The sequence below is a fragment of the Diabrotica virgifera genome, chromosome 7 (assembly GCF_917563875.1).
Source record: "Diabrotica virgifera virgifera chromosome 7, PGI_DIABVI_V3a".
Taxonomy (NCBI): domain Eukaryota; kingdom Metazoa; phylum Arthropoda; class Insecta; order Coleoptera; family Chrysomelidae; genus Diabrotica; species Diabrotica virgifera.
The window spans coordinates 85,288,548-85,316,266 of NC_065449.1; the positions used below are offsets into that span (position 1 = coordinate 85,288,548).

At 33.4% G+C, this 27,719-nt stretch overlaps 1 protein-coding gene and 16 non-coding genes across 18 annotated transcripts in view; 1 reads left to right on the forward strand and 16 right to left on the reverse strand.

Annotated features, from left to right (window-relative positions):
* The window catches only part of LOC126887702 (DNA topoisomerase 2-binding protein 1), a 254,947-nt gene that overhangs the window by 60,798 nt on the left and 166,430 nt on the right, over window positions 1-27,719 (forward strand). For both annotated transcript variants that reach the window (XM_050655370.1, XM_050655371.1), the window contains exons 8-10: window positions 3,553-3,843; window positions 17,715-17,832; window positions 21,420-21,659. In XM_050655370.1, coding sequence (XP_050511327.1) covers window positions 3,553-3,843; window positions 17,715-17,832; window positions 21,420-21,659 — 649 coding nt within the window. The remainder of the gene's footprint in view (window positions 1-3,552; window positions 3,844-17,714; window positions 17,833-21,419; window positions 21,660-27,719) is intronic.
* Trnal-uaa (transfer RNA leucine (anticodon UAA)) lies at window positions 22,190-22,273 on the reverse strand. The gene has a single exon. It is a non-coding gene; the product is annotated as a tRNA-Leu (tRNA).
* Window positions 22,364-22,447, reverse strand: Trnal-uaa (transfer RNA leucine (anticodon UAA)). Its single transcript has one exon. It is a non-coding gene; the product is annotated as a tRNA-Leu (tRNA).
* On the reverse strand, window positions 22,538-22,621 carry Trnal-uaa (transfer RNA leucine (anticodon UAA)). The gene has a single exon. It is a non-coding gene; the product is annotated as a tRNA-Leu (tRNA).
* Trnal-uaa (transfer RNA leucine (anticodon UAA)) lies at window positions 23,060-23,143 on the reverse strand. Its single transcript has one exon. It is a non-coding gene; the product is annotated as a tRNA-Leu (tRNA).
* Trnal-uaa (transfer RNA leucine (anticodon UAA)) lies at window positions 23,234-23,317 on the reverse strand. The gene has a single exon. It is a non-coding gene; the product is annotated as a tRNA-Leu (tRNA).
* Window positions 23,407-23,490, reverse strand: Trnal-uaa (transfer RNA leucine (anticodon UAA)). Its single transcript has one exon. It is a non-coding gene; the product is annotated as a tRNA-Leu (tRNA).
* On the reverse strand, window positions 23,581-23,664 carry Trnal-uaa (transfer RNA leucine (anticodon UAA)). Its single transcript has one exon. It is a non-coding gene; the product is annotated as a tRNA-Leu (tRNA).
* Window positions 24,103-24,186, reverse strand: Trnal-uaa (transfer RNA leucine (anticodon UAA)). Its single transcript has one exon. It is a non-coding gene; the product is annotated as a tRNA-Leu (tRNA).
* On the reverse strand, window positions 24,450-24,533 carry Trnal-uaa (transfer RNA leucine (anticodon UAA)). Its single transcript has one exon. It is a non-coding gene; the product is annotated as a tRNA-Leu (tRNA).
* Window positions 24,795-24,878, reverse strand: Trnal-uaa (transfer RNA leucine (anticodon UAA)). Its single transcript has one exon. It is a non-coding gene; the product is annotated as a tRNA-Leu (tRNA).
* Window positions 25,317-25,400, reverse strand: Trnal-uaa (transfer RNA leucine (anticodon UAA)). The gene has a single exon. It is a non-coding gene; the product is annotated as a tRNA-Leu (tRNA).
* On the reverse strand, window positions 25,491-25,574 carry Trnal-uaa (transfer RNA leucine (anticodon UAA)). The gene has a single exon. It is a non-coding gene; the product is annotated as a tRNA-Leu (tRNA).
* Trnal-uaa (transfer RNA leucine (anticodon UAA)) lies at window positions 25,664-25,747 on the reverse strand. The gene has a single exon. It is a non-coding gene; the product is annotated as a tRNA-Leu (tRNA).
* On the reverse strand, window positions 26,009-26,092 carry Trnal-uaa (transfer RNA leucine (anticodon UAA)). Its single transcript has one exon. It is a non-coding gene; the product is annotated as a tRNA-Leu (tRNA).
* On the reverse strand, window positions 26,183-26,266 carry Trnal-uaa (transfer RNA leucine (anticodon UAA)). Its single transcript has one exon. It is a non-coding gene; the product is annotated as a tRNA-Leu (tRNA).
* On the reverse strand, window positions 26,530-26,613 carry Trnal-uaa (transfer RNA leucine (anticodon UAA)). The gene has a single exon. It is a non-coding gene; the product is annotated as a tRNA-Leu (tRNA).

Sequence of the window (27,719 nt, forward strand, 5' to 3'; positions counted from 1 at the left end):
AAACAAAAATGTATAATATATTAGTTTTTATTGTTGTGAGGACAGAAATAAATCAAATTTATAATTATAGTGATTTTTTAAATAGTTTTGAAAAGCCACAGGTACGTAATTCTAAATGTTTCAGTTGTTTCCAATAAAAAATTATCTTCATACCTATTTGGAAAATGTAAAAAAAATAATGTACTTACCTAGTACTTGCTATGCTATATCCCTAGTAGGCAATGCTTTAATTTACGTAATCTGTTTACGAACAAACTTTCTACAAATTTTCATCTAATGTATCGTTTTCTTACTCTATATATTGTTGTATTTTAATTCGACAAAAATCAAACTAATAAAAATTAATGTAAACAAAATGTCAAAATGTTGTTCAGTTTGTGTATATTCCCACATGACGTATACGCGAAGGTGGTGCAGTTTGAAATCGCTTCGACTCTCGTACGGCGGGATACACGGGAAGTAGGTTCAAGCCCAATGCAAGTTATATCATTTTTTTATTTTTTTTATAGATTTTATGATTGTAACTATATTATTATATAATTTTTTTCAGAAAATACGTATTTAATTAAAAATTTTGGCAACAATTATTGTTCAGAAATCATTAGTGGCATTTTTCAATGTGTTTGTGTGTGTTTTTTTTTTTTTTGGAAAGTAGTAGAGAAACTGTTTAAAGTATATTGATTTCGTTGAAATCATATAATAACTTATTACGTGCGTACAAAGTACACACATTCTTTTTTTATATCTCCAGAACGCTTCCATTTCGATACGCAAAAACTGGTCTGCCTTTTTATCTTCCAGAGATAAATCGATTCCATCAATTGCGAATCTCTAGTACAGGTCATAGGAGTCCGTTTCGGGTAGGACAACGGTTATTTTATCCCATAACTTTTTTGTCTTTAACTTTTAAGCATTTTTGACACTATATTATTAAATTGTGAGGTATTCTAGTACTAAAAGGTGTACTCTTGCTTTAAGTCGGTAGAATGCACCGTTTTCTAGAAAAATCAATTTTAAAATTTTTCGTGTTTTGAATTTAAGAAAAATTTGAATAAAAAAATAAAAAAAACGGTCTATTTATCGACTTACAGCAAGAGTAACTTTTAGTACTAAAATACCCCATAATTTAATACTCTACTGTCAAAAATGCTTAAAAATTAAAGAAAGTTATGAGATTTCGTTGATCTACCCAAGACTGCCTATGACCGATACTAGAAATTCACAATTGATAAAATCGATTCATCTCTGGAAGAGAAATAGTTTTTAATATAAAATTAATTTTTCTAAATAGTTTTTTTAAAATTTTTTTTTGTTTAAATTCAAAAACCGCAAAATATTCCAAATCGATTTTTCTAGAACCTGGCGGATCCTATCGACTTAAAGCAAGAGTACCTTTTAGTGCAAGAATAACCTATAGTTTAATAATCCAGTGTCAAAAATGCTTAAAAGTTAAACACAGAAAAGTTATGCGATAAAATGTCCGTTTCCCTACCCTAAACGCACGCCTATGACCGGTACTAAAAATTGACAATTGATGGAATCGATTTATCTCTGAAAGATAAATAGTTGTACCAATTTTTGTTTTTCTAAATAGAAGTGTTCTGGAGCTATTTTAAAAAAACTAATTACAATACGCCATCTTTAAAGAGCTTTTAGCTTCCTTAGGAAGCATTTTCGGACTAGGTGAATTGAGTTAAATTTTCTTAAAATTATCTGAGGAATCTCCGGGCTTCGTTTGTTAGAAGAGTTTCTGGACACCCTGTATAATAGGTACAATCCCTACTATAACCAATTAATTGTAAAATTGTTGATTTTCTTCCTATTACTTTTATTACGTTTACTTAGATACAAATATGATCTAATCGCTTAAAATAAAGATCTTACAGTTTGCTATTAGATTTAAAGGTGTGTAAATAATAATGTACTCAGGAAAATAATATTTAATACCGTACGATTGTTTTAACGATATAAAAATTAATTTTTGTGTATTAAACATCTTTGCGATTATCCTACCACGTTGTAAACGGTTTTAGTTTAGTGTTTTTTAAGCATACTTGACATGCCATGACTCAGAAAATTGTGGTGATATGAATATGTTTATATAACAACCAGCAATAATTTTACAGAATTAAAATTTTATTTTTATATACGAAATAACTACACAACCATCCTGCCTCTTTGTAAAGAGCTTTATTAACATTCTTGAGATATGTATATGCAAAATGGCATGACTCAGAAAATCGTGTAACTTTCCACGAATTTTCTCACACATTTTTTAACTATGTATAGGAAAAAAGGTGTAACTAAACATCCTGCCATTTTAAATAATGTCTACTTAAATTATTTATTTTATAATAAAATTTATTTTATGACTCAGAAAATCACAGAACCAGGGTGAAAATTTTCCACAGAATTTTAAAAGGGACAATGCAGTTAAACATTAGGAGACGTCATGCCAATATTTTTTTCGACCATTTTCAAATAATTATGTTTAATTGATTAAGTTGGCAGGACTCAGAAAATTATGAAAATTTCATTATTTTCATTACATGTTTGTATATCTATATACTCCCTTAGTCCTTTTGCAACCCTCCTGCCCAAAAAATTTTCTTCGTAAAATTGATAGTATCCTGTCATTCTATGGATATGGCAGATATGGCAGGACTCAGAAATTCATCGCAATTCCCCATTTTTTTCCTCATGAAAAATCTAATTTTCACAGGAAAATGTCACAGGAAACCCGTGGATTTTTCCATAAATTGTAACTATTTTTTCTAACCTTCCAGTATTGCAAAGGGCAGGACTTCTTGGTTGAAGTTCTGTTAATATCTCCCGGTTTATAACTGTTTAATGCTTTGAGTGTAGTTCAGCTAGGACTTCCATTTTTTTTTCCTGGTCCTGAAAGGGTCCTGGCTGACGGAAGGGAAACGGCATTAGCTGTAGGTAGACAATCCTTTATACAGGATGTTTGGTAAAGAATGGGCCATAGCGTAACCTTAGTTCTTGAGGTTAAAATAGGTTGATTTAAGCTAACTTATCTTAGTACGAAAGTTGATAATAACCGAAATACCGGGTGCTAAAGTTAAACTTTTATTTTATTTATTCTTGAATATTTCCTGACGGGAATGGGATAACAACACGAAATTTGGCAAGCGGGGTTTTTTGGGATGAGAAATCTAAATTCGCCACCAAAAATGATGCATTACCCAGAGGGCTCCACATACGCCTTTCAGCGCTCATTTAATACGTTCAATTTTTTTATCCCCACTCTACATACTTTTTGAATCAACACTTTTATTCTGTTAATAGTTTTACTTCAAAAAGGTATATTACATTCATCTAGCTAAACTCAACTGTTTTCGAGATAAACGCATTTTAAATCTGCGCGGCAACATAATTTTTTGCATAATATCATTGTAGTTACACCCGAAAAATAACTTACAACTTTCGCATTTTATGCTCAGGAATCTAAGGTTAAGCTTTGGCCCATTCTTTACCAAACACCCTGTATATATATAGTTCAGAACAATAATGTTAATATTTTTATTACAGGTTTATTTAACGGGTTTTGGTTCTGAGCACATTGACAAACTCAACAAAATCATAAATTTGAGCGGTGCCACTCGGTATGACACTTTTTCAGACCGAGTGACTCATGTCATAGTTGGTGATAGTAGCTCCCATGAAGTTGCTATCATTAAGAATAAAAATTCGTCAGCTGTTCTGGTATCTCTTCAATGGTTAATAGATAGTATGGAGCAAAAACAACCTGTTGTTGAAGATAAATATTTAGTTGTAACTGTAGACGTAGATGTTAATTTGGGATCACCTCTTAGTAAAAAAGTAAGTAGAATATTTTAGTAGGTATATTATTCTGTCTATTGTTCAATCGATATCGTTGACCCTTTTTATATTGACTATAATTTATTTATAATTTTTTTATTTTTTTTATGAATCGCTTTTCCGGGTACCGATTAATAATAAGGCGATGGTCTCTTAATATGATAACTAAAGTTTGCCACAGCACTTCATGAAAAGCTTCTTCTTCTTCAAGTGTCATCTCCGCGACGGAGGTCGACAAGCATCATAGCTATTCGAGCCGGCTAGAGACCGCTGCTCTGAAAAGTTCATTTGATGTACATCCGTACCATTCTCTCATGTTGCACTGCCATGATATTCTAAGTTTTCCTGTGTTTCTTTTCCTTGAATCTCTCCCTGCATAATCAGTTGCAGCAAGTTACATCTTTCTCTACGTGTAGTATGTCCGACATATTCCAATTTTCTTGTTTTATTTGTATTTAATATTTCTTTTTCTTTATTCATCTTTCTCAGAACCTCTTCGTTTATTACCGGTCCCTGATATTTTTAGAATTCTTCTATACACCTTCTTCTTCTTGTAGTTCCTTCTCCTATAGGAGTTTGGCTATCATCACAGCTATCCGTACCTTATTGGCGGCAGCTCTGAAAAGATCTACTGAGACAATCTCATTGTAAATGAGGTTATCGGTCAAGGAGAAATAAAGAATGATCAAACTATTTCAATATTTTACTAGCATACGTTTCGTGCAGTATTCCTGCACTTCATCAGTTCTAAATGATTGTGAAGTTAACATAAAGATGTAAAAAACAATGTCATTACAATGGTTTTTGATGTTACAAACTTAGTAGCTAACAAATACATTAAAATTTTTTATGCTATAGTAAAAAGCCAAAAAGTCACAAAACTAAAAGTTTCTACGTCTCAATTACATAAACTTTTAGTAAACTATACCACTCTCTTAAGTTTCTCAGCCAGGAAATTCTTCTTCTACCTCTAGATCTTTTCCCCTGAATTCTGCCCTGCCTTAATATCTCATATTTCGCTCCTCTAGTAATGTGACCCAAATATTCCAGCTTTCTTGTTTTGATGTTCTTTATCACCTCGCAATCCTTTTGTAGCCTTCTTAACACTTCTGAATTCGTAACTCGGTAAATCCATGGTATTTTCAAAATCCTTCTATAGCACCACATCGCAAATGCTTCCAACTTCTTTATGTTGTCTACTTTTAATGCCCAGCTTTCCATTCCATACAACAAAGTCGAGAACACGTAGCATCTTAAGGCTTTTATTCTCTCTCAGTTCCAGATGTAGGTCTCGATTAACAAACATTTTTTTCATTTTTATAAATGCTGTTCTTACAACTTTGATGCGCGTCCTGATTTCTCTACCTTGGTCGATGTTTTATATTACCCAGGTTCCCAGATATTTGAAGTTATTTACTCTTTCTACTTGTTTTCCCTCGATATCTAGTCTTCCTACTGTGTGTTGCTTAGAAATAATCATAAACTTGGTTTTCTTAACGTTCATTTGTAGTCCATCTTTTATACTGACTTTTTTTTTATTTTATTGTTAACAGCATCAACCACTCTGGGTTATTAGCTGTACTATCATTGATACATATGGTTACTTAAATCTAATAGTATTTTGATTATTACTTAAGTTCACATTTAGGTAACAGTATCATAATTTACAAATTAAGAATGGGGTTTACAAAATGTTAACAGTGGTTATAGTTTGTTTAAAACATTAATGTCTTTCAAATAATTAAACAAATGTGTAAGCTTACAGTGTGGTCCTAAGAGTGCTTTTATACTGATAGGTATTGAGTGTTTTTGTCTTTCACTATTGTATTTAGGACACTCTATTAATATGTGTTACATTGATGTCGCAATTACACAGGTCACAAATAGGGCGATTTGATTTGGAGATTAGGTAGCTGTTAGTAAGTCTGCTATGCCCTATGCGTAAACGATTTAGCTTCACAAACAGCTGGCGATTTAAGTCTATCTCACACCAAGGTTCAATTGAGGGCTTTATTGTGCGTAGAGTTGATTGCGAAAGATTCCATTCGTTTTCCCATGTGCTTATCACTTTTCCTTTAAGGAACGCTTTGTAATCGGAAACAGGCACTACGTTCACTAACACTGAAGACGCACTGCGTATTGCTTCTCTGGCATGAAAATCTGCTTTTTCGTTTCCTTGAAGTCCAATGTGTGATGGAACCCATATAAAGCCTACTTGCTGCATCGTGTTCTTTAGGTAAATGTAATTGTTCTTTTATTAAAATGCTTATAGGATTACTTGTATATAACTGTTCTATCCTATGTAATGCACTGAGAGAATCGGTAATTATGACAGATTTTGGAATTTTTTGAGTACGAATATGAATGAGGGCTTGCAGAATTGAATATAGTTCTCCAGAGTAAATACTGCAAGTGGAAGATAATTTAAATTGTAGAGGAACTGGTCCGAATATGGGCTATGTATTTAATATGGGCCACCACACTACCTAGGAAACAAGTAGTGCTATCTGTTAGAAAATGCCCAAATATACTAGAGGGCCCCTCTCTTGTCATATATTTACAGATTCCTCCACCAGTGCATATGTTGTTGTTACACAGTGTAGACCGTTTGATTTTGACTCTTGAAAAAATTTTATTGGGTAAGTTTATATAAAGTGATATTTGTGTTTATGGACATTATTTCGGAATTGATATATTTTGCTTGTGCGACAGAAAGAGGGAAGAAAAGGGTGTTAATGTAGATTATGGCCAAAAAGCAATTACAAAATCATAAGCTAATATTTTTCTTGAACGTACATATTTTGAAATATGGGCCCCTTGTGTGACGTAAATATGGGCTAGGGGCTCATATTCAGACCGCCCGCATTGATATAAAAGAACTATTGGAAAAAGCCTTTCTGAAATGCCAGACGGCAGAAATAGCTAAGAATGGGTTTAAAGTAACAGGACTAGGGCCAATAAATATAACCATTTTTTCTGATGCTGATTTCGGTGCTGAGAAACTTGAATCTGAGAAAACTTGTAACTCGACTGGAATTTATTTGGAAGGATTTACAGGTCACCTTGCAGAAACGATTTCTTTATAAAATATAACAGTTTGTTCAGAAGATCAAGGACCGATTTCTTTATAAAATATAACAGTTTGTTCAGAAGATCAAGGACCAAGTTATTCTAAAGACCCAGATCGACCATTAAGGAACACAGCGAACGCAACAACTAAGTATGCCAGAACATTGTTCAAAAATATTCATCAGTCCATTCGTTCATTCACCTGCCCCATCAGTTACGAACCGAGCGTTTTTAAGAGGAAGGAAAACTTCTCGGTTCTTAAGTTATAACTTTATCTCCGTATAAATTGGTTCGTAAATTATCAATTGAGAATATAAGACAATCAAAAGAAGGGAAGGAAAAAAGAACAGTATTTTCAGTTGAATTAAAAGAAAATGTAAAGATAAAGGAAGGAAAGGGGAAGCTAATAGGGGAAAAATATAAAGAAATCCAAGAGAAAAGACAAAACCAAATTCAGTTCGGATGAAGAAAATAAAGAGGAATTTTTGCCCGCTGATGAAGACCTTGACATAGCGCAGATAGGACAGTAATCTCCTGAAAGCAGTGGAGCCACATGTCTATTACGTATGTAAAAAACAGTTTTCTGATGATACTAGATAATGGAGAAGAAACTGGTTCAATGTTTAATGTGCAATCTTTGGGCACATGAACAGTGTTCCGGAGCAGAAAGAGACTCTTATCTACGTTTGCGATTTTTGTAGATAATTTTATTTTATTTTTCAGAGATATTTATTATTCCTTAAGCATGAATTGTTGGCTAAGTTATGTCGTATTTTTATTGTCAAAAGAAAATTTTGATAGTTTTTTAATGGGGCCCATATTTCAGACAGCCTGGCCTGGTTAGAAAAATATGCCCCACTTCATATTATTACCTGTAAAATAATTAAGCTTTATAATAAAAAATACATAGTTAGCAGTTTTATTTCTAAGGTCTTATAGCATGTATACATGACATTTAAACAGTATTATCAAAATATAATAAGCAAGTTTCAATAAAAAAACAAATGAGGGGCCCATATTCGGACCAGTTCCTCTAATATAGTGTTTGAATTTACTACTGCCGATCCCACACCATCAGCAGTCTTAGATGAATCTGTATAAATATGACAATGATCTGGGAAAGAAGCAAGTATGTTGAGAAAAGATTGAATAATTGTTGCATGGGGGTGTCAAACTTATTGTATTTAGAAAGAGTTAGATCGCATATTGCAGGAGAAAATGTCCAGGGGGGAGGAGTTACTGTATTGGTCTGATCAAAAAATTTTGGGAATTGAATATTATGGAGAGAGAGATATCTTCTGATTCTCTCGTAAAAGGGAGGGTTCGTTCTTTTTTTATTTACATAAGTTTTTTTGAAACATTCTGCAATAGTGTGATGGAAAGAGGGATGCGATTTTATTGCATATATGGATGATGCGTAGGTTAATGACAAGTACATTCTTCGGAAATTTAAAGGTGGTTCTCCAGTTAAACATTGTAAACTATTAATGGGGCTAGTACAGAATGCTCCTGTGGCTATTCTTAATGCTGTATTTTGTATGACTTCTAGTTGAGCAAGAAGTGTCTTCTTTGCAGATGAGTATACAACTGATCCATAATCGAGTTTGGATCGTACTAGAGATTTGTAAATAAGAATCAAACTTTTACAGTCTGAGCCCCAATTACGATTGCACAGTGTACGCATTAAATTGAGACCAGATTGACAAGATTGTTTAATGTGCATAATGTGGTACTTCCAAGATAGTTTTTTATCAAAGATCATTTCTAGAAATTTTAAGTGTTCCACATAAGTTAAGTTGTTTCCATATAACTGAAGATCTGGAGTTGTATACTGCCGTTTTTTTGAAAATAAAATACATTTAGTTTTGGTTGTAGAGAATTGCAATCCCACAGCTTTCGACCAGTTTTCAAGGTGATTTAATGCACATTGTAAGTTTTTCTGTATAGAAAGAATATTTTTTCCTCTTGAATATATAACCAAATCGTCAGCGTAAAATCTCGCTTTAACAAGTTTTGGAAAGTTTTCTAAGATTTTGTTTATTGCTACTAAGAATAGTGTTGAACTAATAACAGATCCTTGAGGTGTTCCATTTGTTTGGTCTGTAGTGCTGGATAGTGTACCATTTATCTTAACCTTAAATTGTCTCTTACTAAGAAAATTTTTAATGAAATATAACATGTTACCCTTGACGCCCCAATGACTTGGGGTGTTAAGAATGTCGTATCTCCAAGCCATGTCAAATGCCTTTGTTATATCGAAAAAAACCGCAAGACATCCCTGTCCGATTGCAAAAGATTCATTTATCTCGGATTCCAGGTCAATTAAATTATCTATAGTGGATCTGTTCCTGTGAAAGCCGCTTTGTTCATTGATTATTAAGTTATTATTTTCCAAAAACCACCTTAATCTATTATTCACCATTTTTTCTAAGATTTTACACATTGTATTGGTAAGCGAAATTGGCCTATATGATTCGGGATCAGTTCGTAGTTTATTTGGTTTTAGTAATGGAACTATTCTCGCCTGCGTCCATTTTGTGGGAAACTCATTATTGGTCCAAATTCTGTTGTATAGGTTAAGAAGATATTGTTTTCCATTATCTGGTAGATTTTGTAAGAAACTAACAGGAATATCGTCTGGTCCTGGCGCCGATTTTTTTGCTGGTACTTAAAGAGTGGTTAAGCTCTTCCATGGTAAATGTTATATTAAGAGGATTATCTTCAATGCAATTAAAATCTATTAATTTAATTTCGGAAATCATCTTATTATTGATAAATTCTTTAGAAAAGTTGTTATTGCTGGAGTTCATTTCAAATTGTTTTGCTAATAAATCTGCTATTTCGTTATTAGACGTTACTATCTGTTTGTTATTGCATAGAAATGGAATCTTTTTATAGGTATTACTTCCAGATATTTTTTTAACTTTTTCCCATACGGTGCTTATAGGCATAGTGGAATTAATAGAAGACATAAATTCTTGCCAAGATTTTTTTCTGTTCTTTTTAGTTATATATCTAGCTCGAGCCCGTAATTTCTTATATTCTATAGTATTTTCAAGTGTTTTGTGACGTTTCAATTTGTTAAAGGATTTTTTATATTTCTTTATTATGTCAGTACACTCTGCGTTCCACCATGGTAATGAATTTCCTTTATGTAGAGTTTGTGTTTTACCTATATGATTTTCACCGGCAAGATGGATTAATGAAACAAATGAATTCAAAAGTTCATCTATATGATGATTTTCGGTGACTTCTTTCCATTTTTGTATTGGGGTTGTATTAGTATCTTCATAATTACTGTTAAAAGAGACTTTAATAGGATAATGATCACTTCCAAATAAAAACGGAATCACGTCCCATGCAAACTTTGCTGACAGTACAGGATCACATAATGACAGGTCGATAGCTGATGAACTACCTGTATGAATATTATATCTTGTTGGTTGTCCATCATTCAGCAAGTTTAGGTTTTTTTGAGGTAATTAGGTTTTTTTGAGGTAATTATGTTTTCTAGAATTTTGCCCTTGGAGTTTATTCCGAGAGATCCCCATATTGGATTATGGCTGTTAAAATCACCAACGATTATCCTGGGAGTGGGAATCTGGTCTAATACATCTGAAATATCTGCTTCTGTGATAGGTAAGTCAGGTGGAATATAAATATTACAGATATTCATTTTTTGGGGAAAGGACACTGATACTCCTACTACTTCTAAATTACTATTGATTACTAATGCTTCCGATTCATATTTTTTGTTAACATACGTAACAACTCCTCCACTAGCGATGTTTGCGTTGTCTCGGTTCTTATAGAAACAAGAATAATTCTTCATGCCATAACTATGATGTCCTTTAAAGTTTGTTTCTTGTAAACATATTATTGATGGTGAGATTATTGAACATAAATGTTTAAGCATTTCTAAACGGGGATAAAACCCGTTAACATTCCATGGTAGTATCGGTTAGAAGGTTTTAGTTTATTTCTGGAGCTGAATTTGTCGAACAATCACTATCTTGATAAGCGGGATCGTCTAGCATTTTTTCGATTTTGTTTATTAATTTAATGCATTTGGTTTTCATGCTTTTTTCTGTAAAATATGGCTTAATTGTTGTTAACATGTAAATAAAGTTGGGTATATCCGTTGTGTATGTTTGTAATAAACTAATGGGATCAGTCGAGCTAGTATAATTTTCAAAAAAGTCAAGTGTTTGTTCATATGTTAAGTTAAAATTATTTGACGTATCGTGAAATACTGTTTTTGTTGGCATCATTATTTCCTGAATTGATCTGGTAGATTCAGTTTGCTTTTTTTGTTTCTTTTTGGTTTGTGTTGGTACTTTAAATTCTTTATTTAATTCTTCAGTGGGAGATGGAGTAGTATTAATTTCCGAAATTGTTCTCTTATTGGTCGTTGACTGATCCTTAGATATACAATTAGTTTCCATAATTAATACGGGGGGCATTAAATTAGTATCTGTTTGTTGGTTAAGTGAAGGTTCGGCACTAGAATTACTGACTGGATGATTTAGTTCCATTTCTAGGAGTGATGGAATAAACTGGGGAGGTTCTTGTGGTTGTTGTTGTATTGGTTGTTGTTGTATTGGTTGTTGTGGTTGGTGTTGGATATGAGAGGAATCATTTTGTTGATTATGATTTGGACAATTTGCTGCAATGTGACCTGTGTTCTTATAGATAAAACATGAAGGTTTATCTAAACTTAAAAATATGCGATACGAAGTCTGATCATATGAAATTAAGAAAGAAGAAGGAAGGTCTATATCTACGAGTGGTTAAATATAAGTTTGTCTTCTAAAACTGAGGACGTGTTGAAATTCTGGAAGTTGACTACCGATTCTAAGGAAGGTTAAAGGTGACATTAATTTAAGACCTAATTTGGTTAACTCATTCTCTATTAGATTCTGTGGAATAGAAGGGCAAACACCCGATAGTAACAGTCTTTCGTTAGGAGTTATCAATTTTCGTGCTTTGAGATTTTCGCCTTTAATTGTTATTTCTGCTGGACCGGACATAAATTTTTCCACCAAGGATTCACTGGAGAGATAAATACATATTCTGTTATTTGATAGCCTTGACGAAAATAAAATATTCCGTGGATGAACAACTTCACCATGTGCTATTAAGTACTCTTCTATTTTAGTATCAGGTAAATAATTAAATAAAATTGCTTGAAGCTTTGAAGGAAACTGAATTGAAGCATTGTTAAGCACAGTAGAATATGAGGTTTTGTTTTGAGGTTGTTGATCTTCAGTCATGATTGTTGACAAATTAGTTAAGCCGGATCTGGTATCATTTGGTAAACTCATTAGTAATTATGGACCAGTTGTAGAACCAGAACTGTTTCTGATAACTGGCCTTTCGGCCGTCACTTAACCTTACAAACGGTATGCTTTGTAATGTTTTGAATAAATAAATAATAAAAACTCACTGGTTTATTCCGTAAGGTAACTGCACTGTATACTATTACTTTTTTCTTATTTTCAAGTTTATTTGGATATAAACTACTGTGAAAAAGATGATTTTTTGGGACTGAAATGTAAACACAGTTTGTGTTACCATGTTCAGGACCGGACTCTTTATACTGACTTGATGTAATCTATTTACTAATCGTTGCTTCTAGACTGTCTGCAACAGTAGCGGTGTCGTCTGCGAATCTTTGTTGTTCAAGATTTTTCCGTTTATTGATATGCCCTGTTCTTCCTCTGATATTGCTTCCTTAAAAATAGCTTCGCTGTACAGATTGAATAACAATGAAGACAACACGCAACCCTGTCTAACACCTCTTTTGATTTCGATGGTTTCCGTTTCGATATTTTCGATTTTAACCTTTGCTTTTTGGTTCCAGTACAGATTGACAATAACCCGTATATCTCGACTGTCCACATTATTTTCTTTTAAAAGTTCTACGAGTTTATGATGTACTCTATCAAAAGCCTTTTGATAATCTATAAAGCAGACATAGAGATCCTGGTTCATATCTAGTCGTCTTTGTGCGAGAACGTTAAAAGCGAACAGAGCCTCTATCGTTCCTAGTCCTCCTCAGAATCCAAACTGGATGTCATCTATACAAATCCAACTCGAGTAATTCCAGTTCTTTCATTGATACCGCATTCAATGTCCAAGCTTCCATTCCATAAAACAAAGTCGAGAAAACGTAGTTCCTAGCCAACATAGCTGTTAGCTCCAACTTTAAATTTCTTGGGCAGAAAAATAGTTTCAAGTTTTCAAGAGTTCAAGAAAATACGAGGTTATTTTTCCAAATAGACCATTCCAACATGCTGTCAAGATTATGTCAATATGGCGGCTGGAAGGGAAACATAAATTTATTCTATCAGTTAAAGACAGTGTTTTTTGATAGACGGTACAAGATCAGTATGCCGTCCCAGAAAAAAATGGAAGGGTGATGAAGAATTGAAGTATTCTGAATTAGTACAGGCTGCTTGTAGAATTTGTATAGTAATATTTGAGTAGTAATTTGCATATTTGAAACAACGGTGTGAACCATTTTATTTCACTTTAAAATTCGTGTAGTCCAAAAAGTGATAGAGAAAGGACCCCGCAGAAACCTTATGGAAAATGGCTCTCTTTCAAATGCTCTGAAACTTTGGGTTTTGGTAGTCCTTGATGTGTAGAACAAAAGACTCAAGGGGCGCGTAACTCCAAAAAATCATGGTTTTAAGATATAAGCCTCTGAAGTTATAGGTACAGTGAGGACGTTTGAGGTGGAATAAATTCATTTTCACGAGAATGGGCGACTCTGGAGATAAATTACAAATCAGATCGATTTTTATTTTTAAGTTATAATTTTTTGGCATATATATCATACTAGTGACGTCATCCATCTGGGCGTGATGACGCAATCGATGATTTTTTTGAATAAGAATAGGGGTCGTGTGATAGCTCATTTGAAAGGTTATTAAATTCTCTATTCAATAATATAAACATTAACAATATTATTTATACAGGGTGCCCAAAAAATGTTTTTGACTTAAATTAATTGAGACAAAAAGAAAAATGTATATAATTTATTTAATTCGAAATACATTTTACTGTTGTCCGAGACCAGAAAAAAATGTTTATTTGATAAATAAATATTGTTTTTCCCTTAAATTCTTAAATTCAATATTAAAGCTCCACTCACCTGCCTCATAGCACTTTGAACATTTAATTTAAGCGAAAGTGGTCGTGTGGTAGCTCATTTGAAAGGTTATTAAATTCTCTATTCACTAATATAAACATTAACATAATTATTTATACAGAGTGCTCAAATTTTTTTTTCAATTAAATTAATTGAGACAAAAAGAAGAATGTATATAATTTATTTAATTCGAAATACATTTTACTGCTTTAAGCACAAAGATATCCATATGTACACAAGAGAAGTAAAGAGCCGTAACGAAAAATCCATAATTGACTATGTACTAGTTGAAAGCAACGACAGAAAAAAAGTTATGAATACTAAAGTAGTTAGAGGCCCAGAAATAGGTAGTGATCACTATATGGTTGTTGCAAAGATAAGACAGAAAACAATAGACATAAAAGTTAATCGACCAGATAATCAAACAATGGTAACGGTGGAGACAATTAATACTTATAAACTCAGAAATAAAGAAACAGCAAGAGACTATGAGAAGAAAGTAAACGAAAAACTCAATAATACAATAGAAACGAACGAAGAGAATATAAACCAAGCGTGGAATTTGTTTAAACACCTATTACTAGACTCAGCTAAAGAAGTATGTGGAATAAGTAAAACAAATCCCACGAAAAAACAGACAGCTTGGTGGACAGAACAAATAAAAACACAAGTAAAAGCTAAGAAAAAAGCATGGAAACAATATCTGCAAAACAAGACAAACGAATACTACAACATTTATAAAAATGAAAGAAAAAAAGTAAAGCTACTAGTAACTGCAGCTAAAAAGGAAACATGGACAAAATTTGGTGATAAAATGGAACAAGACAGTAAAAGTAATCAAAAGCTCTTCTATAGAACACTAAAAACATTAAGAACAGAGAACAAACAAAAAGTACACAATATTAAGAGTAAAAATGGAAACTTATTAGCAGAACCAACTCAAATAATGAATAGATGGCAAGAATACTTTGAAGAACTATTGAACCATGACAACAATACAGAAACCAATACTGAACCAGAAGAAACACCTGAAGAAAATGTAGAAGAACCAATAACATTAGAAGAACTACAAGAAGCCGTAAAACAGCTAAAATATGGAAAAGCTCCGGGAATTGACAAAGTAACGGTGGAAATAATAAAAAACATGGGACAACAAGGTACTGAAATACTACTAGAAATAATGAATACAGTATGGAAAGATGAAATATTACCAGAGGACTGGAAAACCGCATTGATAGTTCCCATACATAAGAAAGGTGACAAAAGAGAATGTAATAACTATAGAGGATTGACATTGCTATGTGTATCCATGAAAATATTAGAGAAAATCATAGATAAACGAATAAGAATAATCGCGGAAGATACACTAGACGAGTCACAAAGTGGTTTCAGAAGCGGAAGGAGCATACAAGATTATATATTCACGCTAAAACAAATAGGCGAAAAAGCGCTTCAAGAGAAAAAGAACATATACTTAGCCTTCTTAGACCTAGAAAAGGCCTTCGACAAAGTACCCAGACAGAGAGTGTGGAAAGTGCTAAGAGAGAAAGGTGTAGGACATAAAATGATACGAATCATCCAGAAAATATATAGTCAGAATGTGAACTCGGTGATTAGTAACAACAATAGATCAAACACTTTCACAGTAACAGGAGGCCTAAGACAAGGCGGAGCTCTTAGCCCAACGCTGTTTATATTGTTTATGGACCAAATAATTAAAAGATGCACAATAGAAAGCAGAAAATTAAATGTTGGACACAGATATCTTCGTAGAGTAGAAATATCAGAAGGAGTGTTTGCAGACGACTTGGTGTTAATTGCAAGAAGTGAAAAAGATTTACAACACAACATTGAAATATGGAACAGAATATTCATCGAAAATGAAATGGTAATAAACAAAAGCAAGACCAAAGTACTACAGATCGGTGAAGAGAGACAGGAGCTAAGAATAGAAATTGAAGGAACACAAATTGAACAAGTGAAAACTTTCTCTTATCTAGGTGTAATAATTGACCAGGCAGGCACTCAAGATGCTGAAGTAAACAATAGAATAGACAAAACAATAAAGCTGTACCATACAATGAATAAAAAATTTATCAGTAGAAAAGAAATTTCAAGAGAAACAAAAATAAAAGTGTTCAAATCAATCTATAGACCAGTACTAACCTTCGGCAGCGAATCTTGGGTCTTAACAAACCGACAAAAAAGCAAGATCCAAGCCATGGAAATGAAGTTCCTGAGAAGAGTAAAAGGCGTCACTAAATTAGACCGACTACGGAATGTAGACATAAGAAGAGAGTTAAAAATACCATCCACATTGGAGTATATAGAGCAAAGACAATTATGTTGGTGGGGACATCTACAACGAATGAAAGAAACTAGACCAGTTCGAAGAGTATGGGAAGCAAAAATATCAAAAAATAGGAAGAGAGGAAGACCCAGACAAACATGGGATAAAGCAATAGGAGCCATTCTGCAAAAGAAAAGATCAAACTGGATAGATGCCAAAGCGATAGCACAAGACAGAAAAGAGTGGAAAAAATTTGTATATAGATAACTGATACTTTTATAGAATTAATGAAATTAATTTTAGAAATGTAGAATTAGATGTAAAAGTGTAATTTGTATATTTGTAAGTACCTATGTAAAACTAGATATGTTAATTTGGTAGATTAATGTTGCAACCCTACACCATTGTATGGTAGAAGGGATATGATTATATATATCAAATGAGCTATCACACGACCCCTATTCTTATTTATAAAAATCATCGATTGCGCCCTCACGCCCAGATAGATGACATTACTAGTATAGTACATATGCCAAAAAATTATAATTTAAAAATAAAAATCGACCTGATTTGTAATTTATCTCCAGAGTCGCCCATTCTCGAGAAAATAAATTTATTCCAATTCAAACGTCCTCACTGTACCTACAATTTCAGAGGCTTATATCTTAAAACCATGATTTTTGGAACTATGCGCCCATTAAGTCTTTTGTTCTACACATCAAGGACTACCAGAACCTTAAGTTTCAGAGCATTTGACAGAGAGCCATTTCCCATAAGGTTTCTGCGGGGTCCATGTTTGTAATTGTTTAATTGCGCCTCGCGAAAAATTTCGAATTTTGATGGCTCGATTATCAAGGAGCTTGGACACCCCTGAATACTGTATTTCACGAATTTGCGTCTGTTTCGGATTATCGCTACACTCTTCTGTACGGCATCAGAAATTGTTATAGTAATGAAAATATGAAAAAAGTCATTTCTAAATTGAATTAGTGGGTCCACACATCCATCCAGGGTAATACCAAGTCACCTAGGATATAAAAAAATGAGATGTTTTAACCAAATAATGTTTCCGCTAATGAACTTGCTTTTTTGTCTTTAACAGTAGAAAAACCGTTTAATTTCTCTTGCGTAATAGTTATCGTCTGATTATTTTAACTGTACTAATAGCCAACTGTTTACTATAAGTTCTAACATGACTAATACAATGATGAATGGGATGTTAAAATATCTTATCTTCAAAGCGACAGATCGAATTTCTTAAACATTTATACCAAACATTGATACCGCCACTTTATTGCGCATTCTGACCGATTTCCGTTTGACTATAGGTACTCCATTTTCTTAATTTTTTTCTAGGGATTAAGTTTGCTGCGGTCAAATAGAACAGTTACTGAAAAAGAAATTGAACTGAATAATATGAACGAAGAAGAAATGGATAATGACTTCACTCCACAAAGTATGGCACCACCAAATGGTAAGGTAAACTCACATAAATATAGTCTAATTTGTATACTTTTTATACGATGCTTATCTAACTTATTGTATGACAGGACCATCTCCAAAATTTTTATGTATTACTACGTTTGAAAAGTATATTTTTATCCTTTTTGTCATTATCGTTATGCGTGATCTATTTCCCGAATTACAGTTCTGTATGTATTCTTATCTTGATTAGTTCGAATATTCCCACATTTTCTTATTTCCTATTTCTCTGCTACACTTTGTAGTCCATTTACTCACGGTTTTTGCTGTGAATTTTAAAGAACCGGTTGGAATACTTTTCGAGTTATTTGCGAGAGAATATGTTCATTTTTCAACACAAAAACCACGTTTTTACACGGTGTTTCGCAAATAACTCAACATGTGAGTATTTTATCGAAAAAAATATTAGCAAAAATATATGTTCTAAAAAAGTGAAAAAAAATGGTGTACGTATGAGGTCTCTAGATCCAGTACAAGCAGAGTTGTAGCTAATGAAAAATAGGTTCATATTCGTCAAATTCCCAATCGAATATTTCAATGAGAAATAACCAAAAAGCACTTTTTTGGGAAAACTCATTACGACTTTTTTAAAGTGTTTTAAAAAAGCTTTATTCTTATTTAAAAAAAAACGAAATTAATATTTACGGCTTCACAAGTTGCTTTTCTTATGTATTATTTATATGAGCTGTAAGTTTCATCGGTTCAAATTACTTATTTAAAAAAATTGTTTTAAAGTATGTAATTTTTTTTAATTTTGAAAAAATGCTTTTTTTTTCAAAATAACTTAAAAATTATTAGTGATACTAAAAATCTCAAAAAGTAAGAACATCTAGGTTTTGCTTTTTTGAATATTTTGGATATTTTGTTTTTCTGTAATACAAAAATTGGTTAAGATATGGCTGTACAAAATTTTTATACACTCGTGATTAGCGACTCGTCCAAGCCCTTTCAACTACAGCCCTGTCAAAAATAAGCACTTTGAACGATGAAACTTACAGATCATATAAACAATACATACACGAGTAAATCAGCTTGTGAAGCGGTAACTATTAATTTCTTTTGTGATGTTAATTAGAGTATGATTTTCACGATTGTTTTACCAAAAAAAAAGGGAAAACTTTTTAACTTGCTTACTTTTGATGCCAGAAACTTAAAAACAACAACAAAAATAGAACTTTTTCTAAACGCTTGAAAAAAAGGTCCAATAAGTTTTCCTCAAAAAGTTATTTATTTTTTTGGTTATTTCACGTTGAAATATTGGAATTTGACGAATACGAACCTATTTTTCTTCTAGCTACTCCTGTTTCTACTGGATCTTGAAACACCATTTTTTTTCACTTCTATGAGCTATATTTTTGCTAAGAATATTTTTTCGATAAAATATTTACTTTTTTATTTACTTGCGAAAAACCGCCTAAAAACGTGTTTTTTTTTGAAGAATGAACATATTCACTCGAAAACTAGAAAAATTTTCTTCTTCTTCTTATTTTATAAATAGGCTTAAGGGGTATGTTCGCGCAGCAGTCAAAATAGGTTGCAATTATATGAACTAATGTTTAACAATTCTTTGAATAGATGGCAGCACGTACATTTAATTTATTATTAAATTTAGTTCTCTGAACGACACAGCATTGATGCCACTTACTCGAACTTACGATCGGCTCAGTTCGCTCTCAATCGTACTTTGTATATAGGTACAAACGACAGTTCATAATCCTTTCTTTACCTGTCAAGGGTAAATTCTCATTAATAGATACTAAACGTTCATTCATTTGGAACTAGCTATTATTTAATATTATATTTACAGACGGCAATTCGTAATTCTTTACCTGCTCAAAAATATTTATTTCAAACCGATAAAGAAATTTGCAGTTATTTGAAATACAAGTAAGTACCTATATCTAAATGACCAAAAAAGGATTATGCTAATTCTCGGAATGAAGATCGAGTTATTATTTGTAAGAATAGTATTTTTAAGAAATGTAAAATACGTAAGTCAATTGAAAAACAGCGTCACTATAATAACATTTTTTTATATCGAATGTCAACAGGGGGAGTTTTTTCTCGGAAAATTTCACATTTTCATTTCATTTCTCATTTCAACATGCGAGGACCGAATAATAATTAACCTAATGAGCCACTTACTTAAAACATTTTCTATTAAATAAACCTGCTAGCCAACTTATTCCTGTCTCTCCCAATGCTCTCCATACTTCCCCAGAAATATCATCTGGTCCGACTGCTTTTCCTTTCTTTATTTTTTGAAGCGCTTGAGCCACTTCCTCGTTTGTTATTCTGGTAACCATTACTGTTACTGTCTCCGTTAACTCCACAGGCTGTCTGTCAAATTCTTCATTTAATAAACTGTCAAAATTTTTTCTCCATCTCTTTTTGACATCCTTTTCGTGAATTAGTATTTTATTATTTTCATCTCGGATACATCTAATCTGATTAAAATCTCATGCTTTCTTTGCTGTCTGTTTATCTATTTTATTTATCTTTGCTTCGCCTTCCCTGGTACCAAGTTGATCGTATAGGTTTGAATACGCTTCTGCTTTAGCTTTTGCTACTGCTACTTTCGCTTCCTTTTTGGCCACCATATAGTTTTGAAGATCTATGTCCGATCTGGTTTCTTGCCACTTTTTATATAATTTTCCCTTCTCTTTTATTTTTCCTTGTACTTCATTTGACCACCACCAAGTCTCTTTATCCTCAAACTTCTTTCCTGACGTTTTCTCAAGTATTTCAATAGCCGTCTCTCTAATAATATTGGCCATTTTTCTCCAAATTGTGTTCCTTTCGGGCGTCCTTTCATGTTCCAACATAGTTTTTCTACTATTCTTTTCCTGAATAGACCTTCTTTCTCATCTTTTAGCATCCACCAGTTGATTTTTTGTGGTCCTCTCCGATATTTTTGTTTAGTTTCGCTTTTTACTTCGATGTCCAGAACAAGCAGCTTATGTTGTTGGCTTACTGTCTCACTAACTATTACCTTGCAGTCCTTGCATTCACGTATGTCTTCTTTCCTTATCATGAAGTAGTCTATTTGGGATTGATGTTATCCACTTTTGTAGGTAATAAGTTGAGTTTCTCTCTTTTTAAAGAATATACCCTATTATATTCTCAATATTCTCGAAAAATATTAACTTAGTGAAAAAACGCTATAGAATAAAAGTTGCTTAGATTTAGTCAGTTTATCCATTTCCGGACTTATTTTGAACGTATATTTTTTCACCCCCCAAGAAGGGGTGAAACTCGCCCTCAGGACAAAAGCACACATTGGCACAATATCACTATTTTTCTTTGATATGTTAATTATATGTATGGAAATTTCGTGTCAATTAAAGCAGTTCTTTAAAATTTAGAGGTTTTGCAATATTTTACCGTGAATGAATAGACTACTCGTATATCCCACATTTGCTAGGGATGCTAGCATACACTTAGTTATCTGCTAAGAGCAATGCGAGGAAGTTCACCTGTCGCACAACATTTAAACACAAGTAGTAGACAAGGAAACAAATAATATTACCAAACCACCCTAAGTTTAAATTTTTGATTTATATATCGTTTATATTTTAGAATCTGATACTTTGGGTATGTTATTAAATGGAATAGATGGCACAAAATTAATTAAGGAAATTCAAGAACCCCCCAAGTGTACACCCCAGTTTCAACCAACGGAAGCGTCTACACAACAGTCTTCAATGTCAGTTACTCAAGACGCAGAGACTGAAGTTAGTCGAATTTTTGAACATTCGAAATTCTTAATTGTTGGATTCGACGATGAAGAATTTGCTGAACTAAAAAAATCAATAACAGGTAACCAATAGCTATTTGTATAACAAGGGAGCAAAGTGCTACTTTTCCTCCCGATAAAGAAGTTTACTGCCCGACGCGTAGCGGAGGGCAGTAATCATTCAAGGGAGGAGAAGGCACTTTATTCCCATGTTATACATCTGATTTTTCCACCTTCCTCAAATAACAAGTCATTTTCATTTTTAAATAATTTATTTATGTAATTAACTAACAAAATTTATTATAAAACTAATCAGTTATAATAATAATTTCAAGTAAATAAACAATATATTAATCAATATTTCGGTATTTAGTTCAATATATGTCAAAATATAACTTTACCAAAATCACTAACCAATCCATTTATCATAAAAATAAAAATAATTTTCTAAAGTAAATTATTATATTTATTCATAAAATACAAAATATTTCATAACAGTTAAACGCTTCAAAAAAGTTTGTCGCTAAACAAATGTACATTTGTATATTACATATTTATATTTCAAAATATTGCACAATATTTATCAATTATTGCACAAAATTTGAAAAAAGTTTGTCAGGTGTGGGGTTCGAACCCACGCTCCCTCTCGGGAACCAGAGCTTAAATCTGGCGCCTTAGACCGCTCGGCCAACCTGACTATCACTAAATAAATATACATTTGTATATTACATATTTATATTTCAAAATATTGCACAATATTAATCAAGCTCAAAATTTGAAAAATGTTTGTCAGGTGTGGGGTTCGAACCCACGCTCCCTCTCGGGAACCAGAGCTTAAATCTGGCGCCTTAGACCGCTCGGCCAACCTGACTATCACTAAATAAATGTACATTTGTATATTACATATTTATATTTCAAAATATTGCACAATATTAATCAAGCTCAAAATTTGAAAAATGTTTGTCAGGTGTGGGGTTCGAACCCACGCTCCCTCTCGGGAACCAGAGCTTAAATCTAGCGCCTTAGACCGCTCGGCCAACCTGACTATCACTAAATAAATGTACATTTGTATATTACATATTTATATTTCAAAATATTGCACAATATTAATCAAGCTCAGAATTTGAAAAATGTTTGTCAGGTGTGGGGTTCGAACCCATGCTCCCTCTCGGGAACCAGAGCTTAAATCTGGCGCCTTAGACCGCTCGGCCAACCTGACTATCACTAAATAAATGTACATTTGTATATTACATATTTATATTTCAAAATATTGCACAATCTTAATCAAGCTCAAAATTTGAAAAATGTTTGTCAGGTGTGGGGTTCGAACCCACGCTTCCTCTCGGATACCAGAGCTTAAATCTGGCGCCTTAAACCGCTCGGCCAACCTGACTATCACTAAATAAATGTACATTTGTATATTACATATTTATATTTCAAAATATTGCACAATATTAATCAAGCTCAAAATTTGAAAAATGTTTGTCAGGTGTGGGGTTCGAACCCACGCTCCCTCTCGGGAACCAGAGCTTAAATCTGGCGCCTTAGACCGCTCGGCCAACCTGACTATCACTAAATAAATGTACATTTGTATATTACATATTTATATTTCAAAATATTGCACAATATTAATCAAGCTCAAAATTTGAAAAATGTTTGTCAGGTGTGGGGTTCGAACCCACGCTCCCTTTTGGAAACCAGAGCTTAAATCTGGCGCCTTAGACCGCTCGGCCAACCTGACTATCACTAAATAAATGTACATTTGTATATTACAATTTATATTTCAAAATATTGCACAATATTAATCAAGCTCAGAATTTGAAAAATGTTTGTCAGGTGTGGGGTTCGAACCCACGCTCCCTCTCGGGAACCAGAGCTTAAATCTGGCGCCTTAGACCGCTCGGCCAACCTGACTATCACTAAATAAATATACATTTGTATATTACATATTTATATTTCAAAATATTGCACAATATTAATCAAGCTCAAAATTTGAAAAATGTTTGTCAGGTGTGGGGTTCGAACCCACGCTCCCTCTCGGGAACCAGAGCTTAAATCTGGCGCCTTAGACCGCTCGGCCAACCTGACTATCACTAAATAAATGTACATTTGTATATTACATATTTATATTTCAAAATATTGCACAATATTAATCAAGCTCAGAATTTGAAAAATGTTTGTCAGGTGTGGGGTTCGAACCCATGCTCCCTCTCGGGAACCAGAGCTTAAATCTGGCGCCTTAGACCGCTCGGCCAACCTGACTATCACTAAATAAATGTACATTTGTATATTACATATTTATATTTCAAAATATTGCACAATCTTAATCAAGCTCAAAATTTGAAAAATGTTTGTCAGGTGTGGGGTTCGAACCCACGCTTCCTCTCGGATACCAGAGCTTAAATCTGGCGCCTTAAACCGCTCGGCCAACCTGACTATCACTAAATAAATGTACATTTGTATATTACATATTTATATTTCAAAATATTGCACAATATTAATCAAGCTCAAAATTTGAAAAATGTTTGTCAGGTGTGGGGTTCGAACCCACGCTCCCTCTCGGGAACCAGAGCTTAAATCTGGCGCCTTAGACCGCTCGGCCAACCTGACTATCACTAAATAAATGTACATTTGTATATTACATATTTATATTTCAAAATATTGCACAATATTAATCAAGCTCAAAATTTGAAAAATGTTTGTCAGGTGTGGGGTTCGAACTCACGCTCCCTTTTGGAAACCAGAGCTTAAATCTGGCGCCTTAGACCGCTCGGCCAACCTGACTATCACTAAATAAATGTACATTTGTATATTACAATTTATATTTCAAAATATTGCACAATATTAATCAAGCTCAGAATTTGAAAAATGTTTGTCAGGTGTGGGGTTCGAACCCACGCTCCCTCTCGGGAACCAGAGCTTAAATCTGGCGCCTTAGACCGCTCGGCCAACCTGACTATCACTAAATAAATGTACATTTGTATATTACATATTTATATTTCAAAATATTGCACAATATTAATCAAGCTCAAAAGAAAAATGTTTGTCAGGTGTGGGGTTCGAACCCACGCTCCCTCTCGGGAACCAGAGCTTAAATATGGCGCCTTAGACCGCTCGGCCAACCTGACTATCACTAAATAAATGTACATTTGTATATTACATATCTATATTTCAAAATATTGCACAATATTAATCAAGCTCAAAATTTGAAAAATGTTTGTCAGGTGTGGGGTTTGAACCCACGCTCCCTCTCGGGAACCAGAGCTTAAATCTGGCGCCTTAGACCGCTCGGCCAACCTGACTATCACTAAATAAATGTACATTTGTATATTACATATTGATATTTCAAAATATTGCACAACATTAATCAAGCTCAGAATTTGAAAAATGTTTGTCAGGTGTGGGGTTCGAACCCATGCTCCCTCTCGGGAACCAGAGCTTAAATCTGGCGCCTTAGACCGCTCGGCCAACCTGACTATCACTAAATAAATGTACATTTGTATATTACATATTTATATTTCAAAATATTGCACAATCTTAATCAAGCTCAAAATTTGAAAAATGTTTGTCAGGTGTGGGGTTCGAACCCACGCTTCCTCTCGGATACCAGAGCTTAAATCTGGCGCCTTAAACCGCTCGGCCAACCTGACTATCACTAAATAAATGTACATTTGTATATTACATATTTATATTTCAAAATATTGCACAATATTAATCAAGCTCAAAATTTGAAAAATGTTTGTCAGGTGTGGGGTTCGAACCCACGCTCCCTCTCGGGAACCAGAGCTTAAATCTGGCGCCTTAGACCGCTCGGCCAACCTGACTATCACTAAATAAATGTACATTTGTATATTACATATTTATATTTCAAAATATTGCACAATATTAATCAAGCTCAAAATTTGAAAAATGTTTGTCAGGTGTGGGGTTCGAACCCACGCTCCCTTTTGGAAACCAGAGCTTAAATCTGGCGCCTTAGACCGCTCGGCCAACCTGACTATCACTAAATAAATGTACATTTGTATATTACAATTTATATTTCAAAATATTGCACAATATTAATCAAGCTCAGAATTTGAAAAATGTTTGTCAGGTGTGGGGTTCGAACCCACGCTCCCTCTCGGGAACCAGAGCTTAAATCTGGCGCCTTAGACCGCTCGGCCAACCTGACTATCACTAAATAAATGTACATTTGTATATTACATATTTATATTTCAAAATATTGCACAATATTAATCAAGCTCAAAAGAAAAATGTTTGTCAGGTGTGGGGTTCGAACCCACGCTCCCTCTCGGGAACCAGAGCTTAAATATGGCGCCTTAGACCGCTCGGCCAACCTGACTATCACTAAATAAATGTACATTTGTATATTACATATTTATATTTCAAAATATTGCACAATATTAATCAAGCTCAAAATTTGAAAAATGTTTGTCAGGTGTGGGGTTCGAACCCACGCTCCCTCTCGGAAACCAGAGCTTAAATCTGGCGCCTTAGACCGCTCGGCCAACCTGACTATCACTAAATAAATGTACATTTGTATATTACATATCTATATTTCAAAATATTGCACAATATTAATCAAGCTCAAAATTTGAAAAATGTTTGTCAGGTGTGGGGTTTGAACCCACGCTCCCTCTCGGGAACCAGAGCTTAAATCTGGCGCCTTAGACCGCTCGGCCAACCTGACTATCACTAAATAAATGTACATTTGTATATTACATATTTATATTTCAAAATATTGCACAATATTAATCAAGCTCAAAATTTGAAAAATGTTTGTCAGGTATGGGATTCGAACCCAGGCTCCCTCTCGGGAACCAGAGCTTAAATCTGGCGCCTTAGACCGCTCGGCCAACCTGACTATCACTAAGTAAATATAGATTTGTATATTACATATTTATATTTCAAAATATTGCACAATATTAATCAAGCTCAAAATTTGAAAAAAGTTGTCAGGTGTGGGGTTCGAACCCACGCTCCCTCTCGGGAACCAGAGCTTAAATCTGGCGCCTTAGACCGCTCGGCCAACCTGACTATAACTAAATAAATGTGCATTTGTATATTACATATTTAAATTTCAAAATATTGCACAATATTAATCAAGCTCAAAATAGGAAAAAAGTTTGTAAGGTGTGGGGTTCGAACCCACGCTCCCTCTCGGGAACCAGAGCTTAAATCTGGCGCCTTAGACCGCTCGGCCAACCTGACTATAACTAAATAAATGTACATTTTTATATTACATATTTATATTTCAAAATATTGCACAATATTAATCAAGCTCAAAATAGGAAAAAAGTTTGTCAGGTGTGGGGTTCTAACCCACGCTCCCTCTCGGTAACCAGAGCTTAAATATGGCGCCTTAGACCGCTCGGCCAACCTGACTATAACTAAATAATAGTATGTATATTATTCAACGAGCATGTAATGATCATTACTATTACTCACGATGATGAAGTTTGCGACACGAGCCGTTGGCGAGTGTCGTAATTCATCAGAGTGAGTAATAGCCATTAAATGCAAGTAGAATACTATACTTTTTCTACGACCTTTTTTATTTGGATTAGTAGAAAAATATAATTATCAACTACTAACATTATTTAAAACGAAATATTTTATTTTTCATAAGAACATATATTTTATATAACTATGGCAACACTGTCAGAATTACACTCGTTGACCTTATAAAACAATCAAACAGTTGTCATTATGTCATGGAATGGCGGTGGCTTTTTAAAAATAAGACATATTTTAAGGCAATTACATGAAAAAGAACGTGTGCTCTCAATTAAAATGTATTGTGCAATGAACAGTAAGTAAAACAGAATTCATTGATATGAATTTCATATCCGTAAGTCCTTTTACGAAATTAATACCGATTGTTTATTGTTTACCTTTTAATAACGTCAATCTTAAAATGTCAAATGTTGAAATCTAAACGTAAAAAATATACTAACCCATTGTTAAAGTTAAAATCCTTTAAACATTTTTCAAATTTAATTGTTCATATAAATTACAATGATTATTTTATTAAATAAACAAGTTTAAGTAATTTTATTTGCTAATAGGTATATTAAAAGTGCCATGCACCACTTAAATCTAACTTCAACCCGTGAGAACTACTGTCCCTCTTTATACTGTGC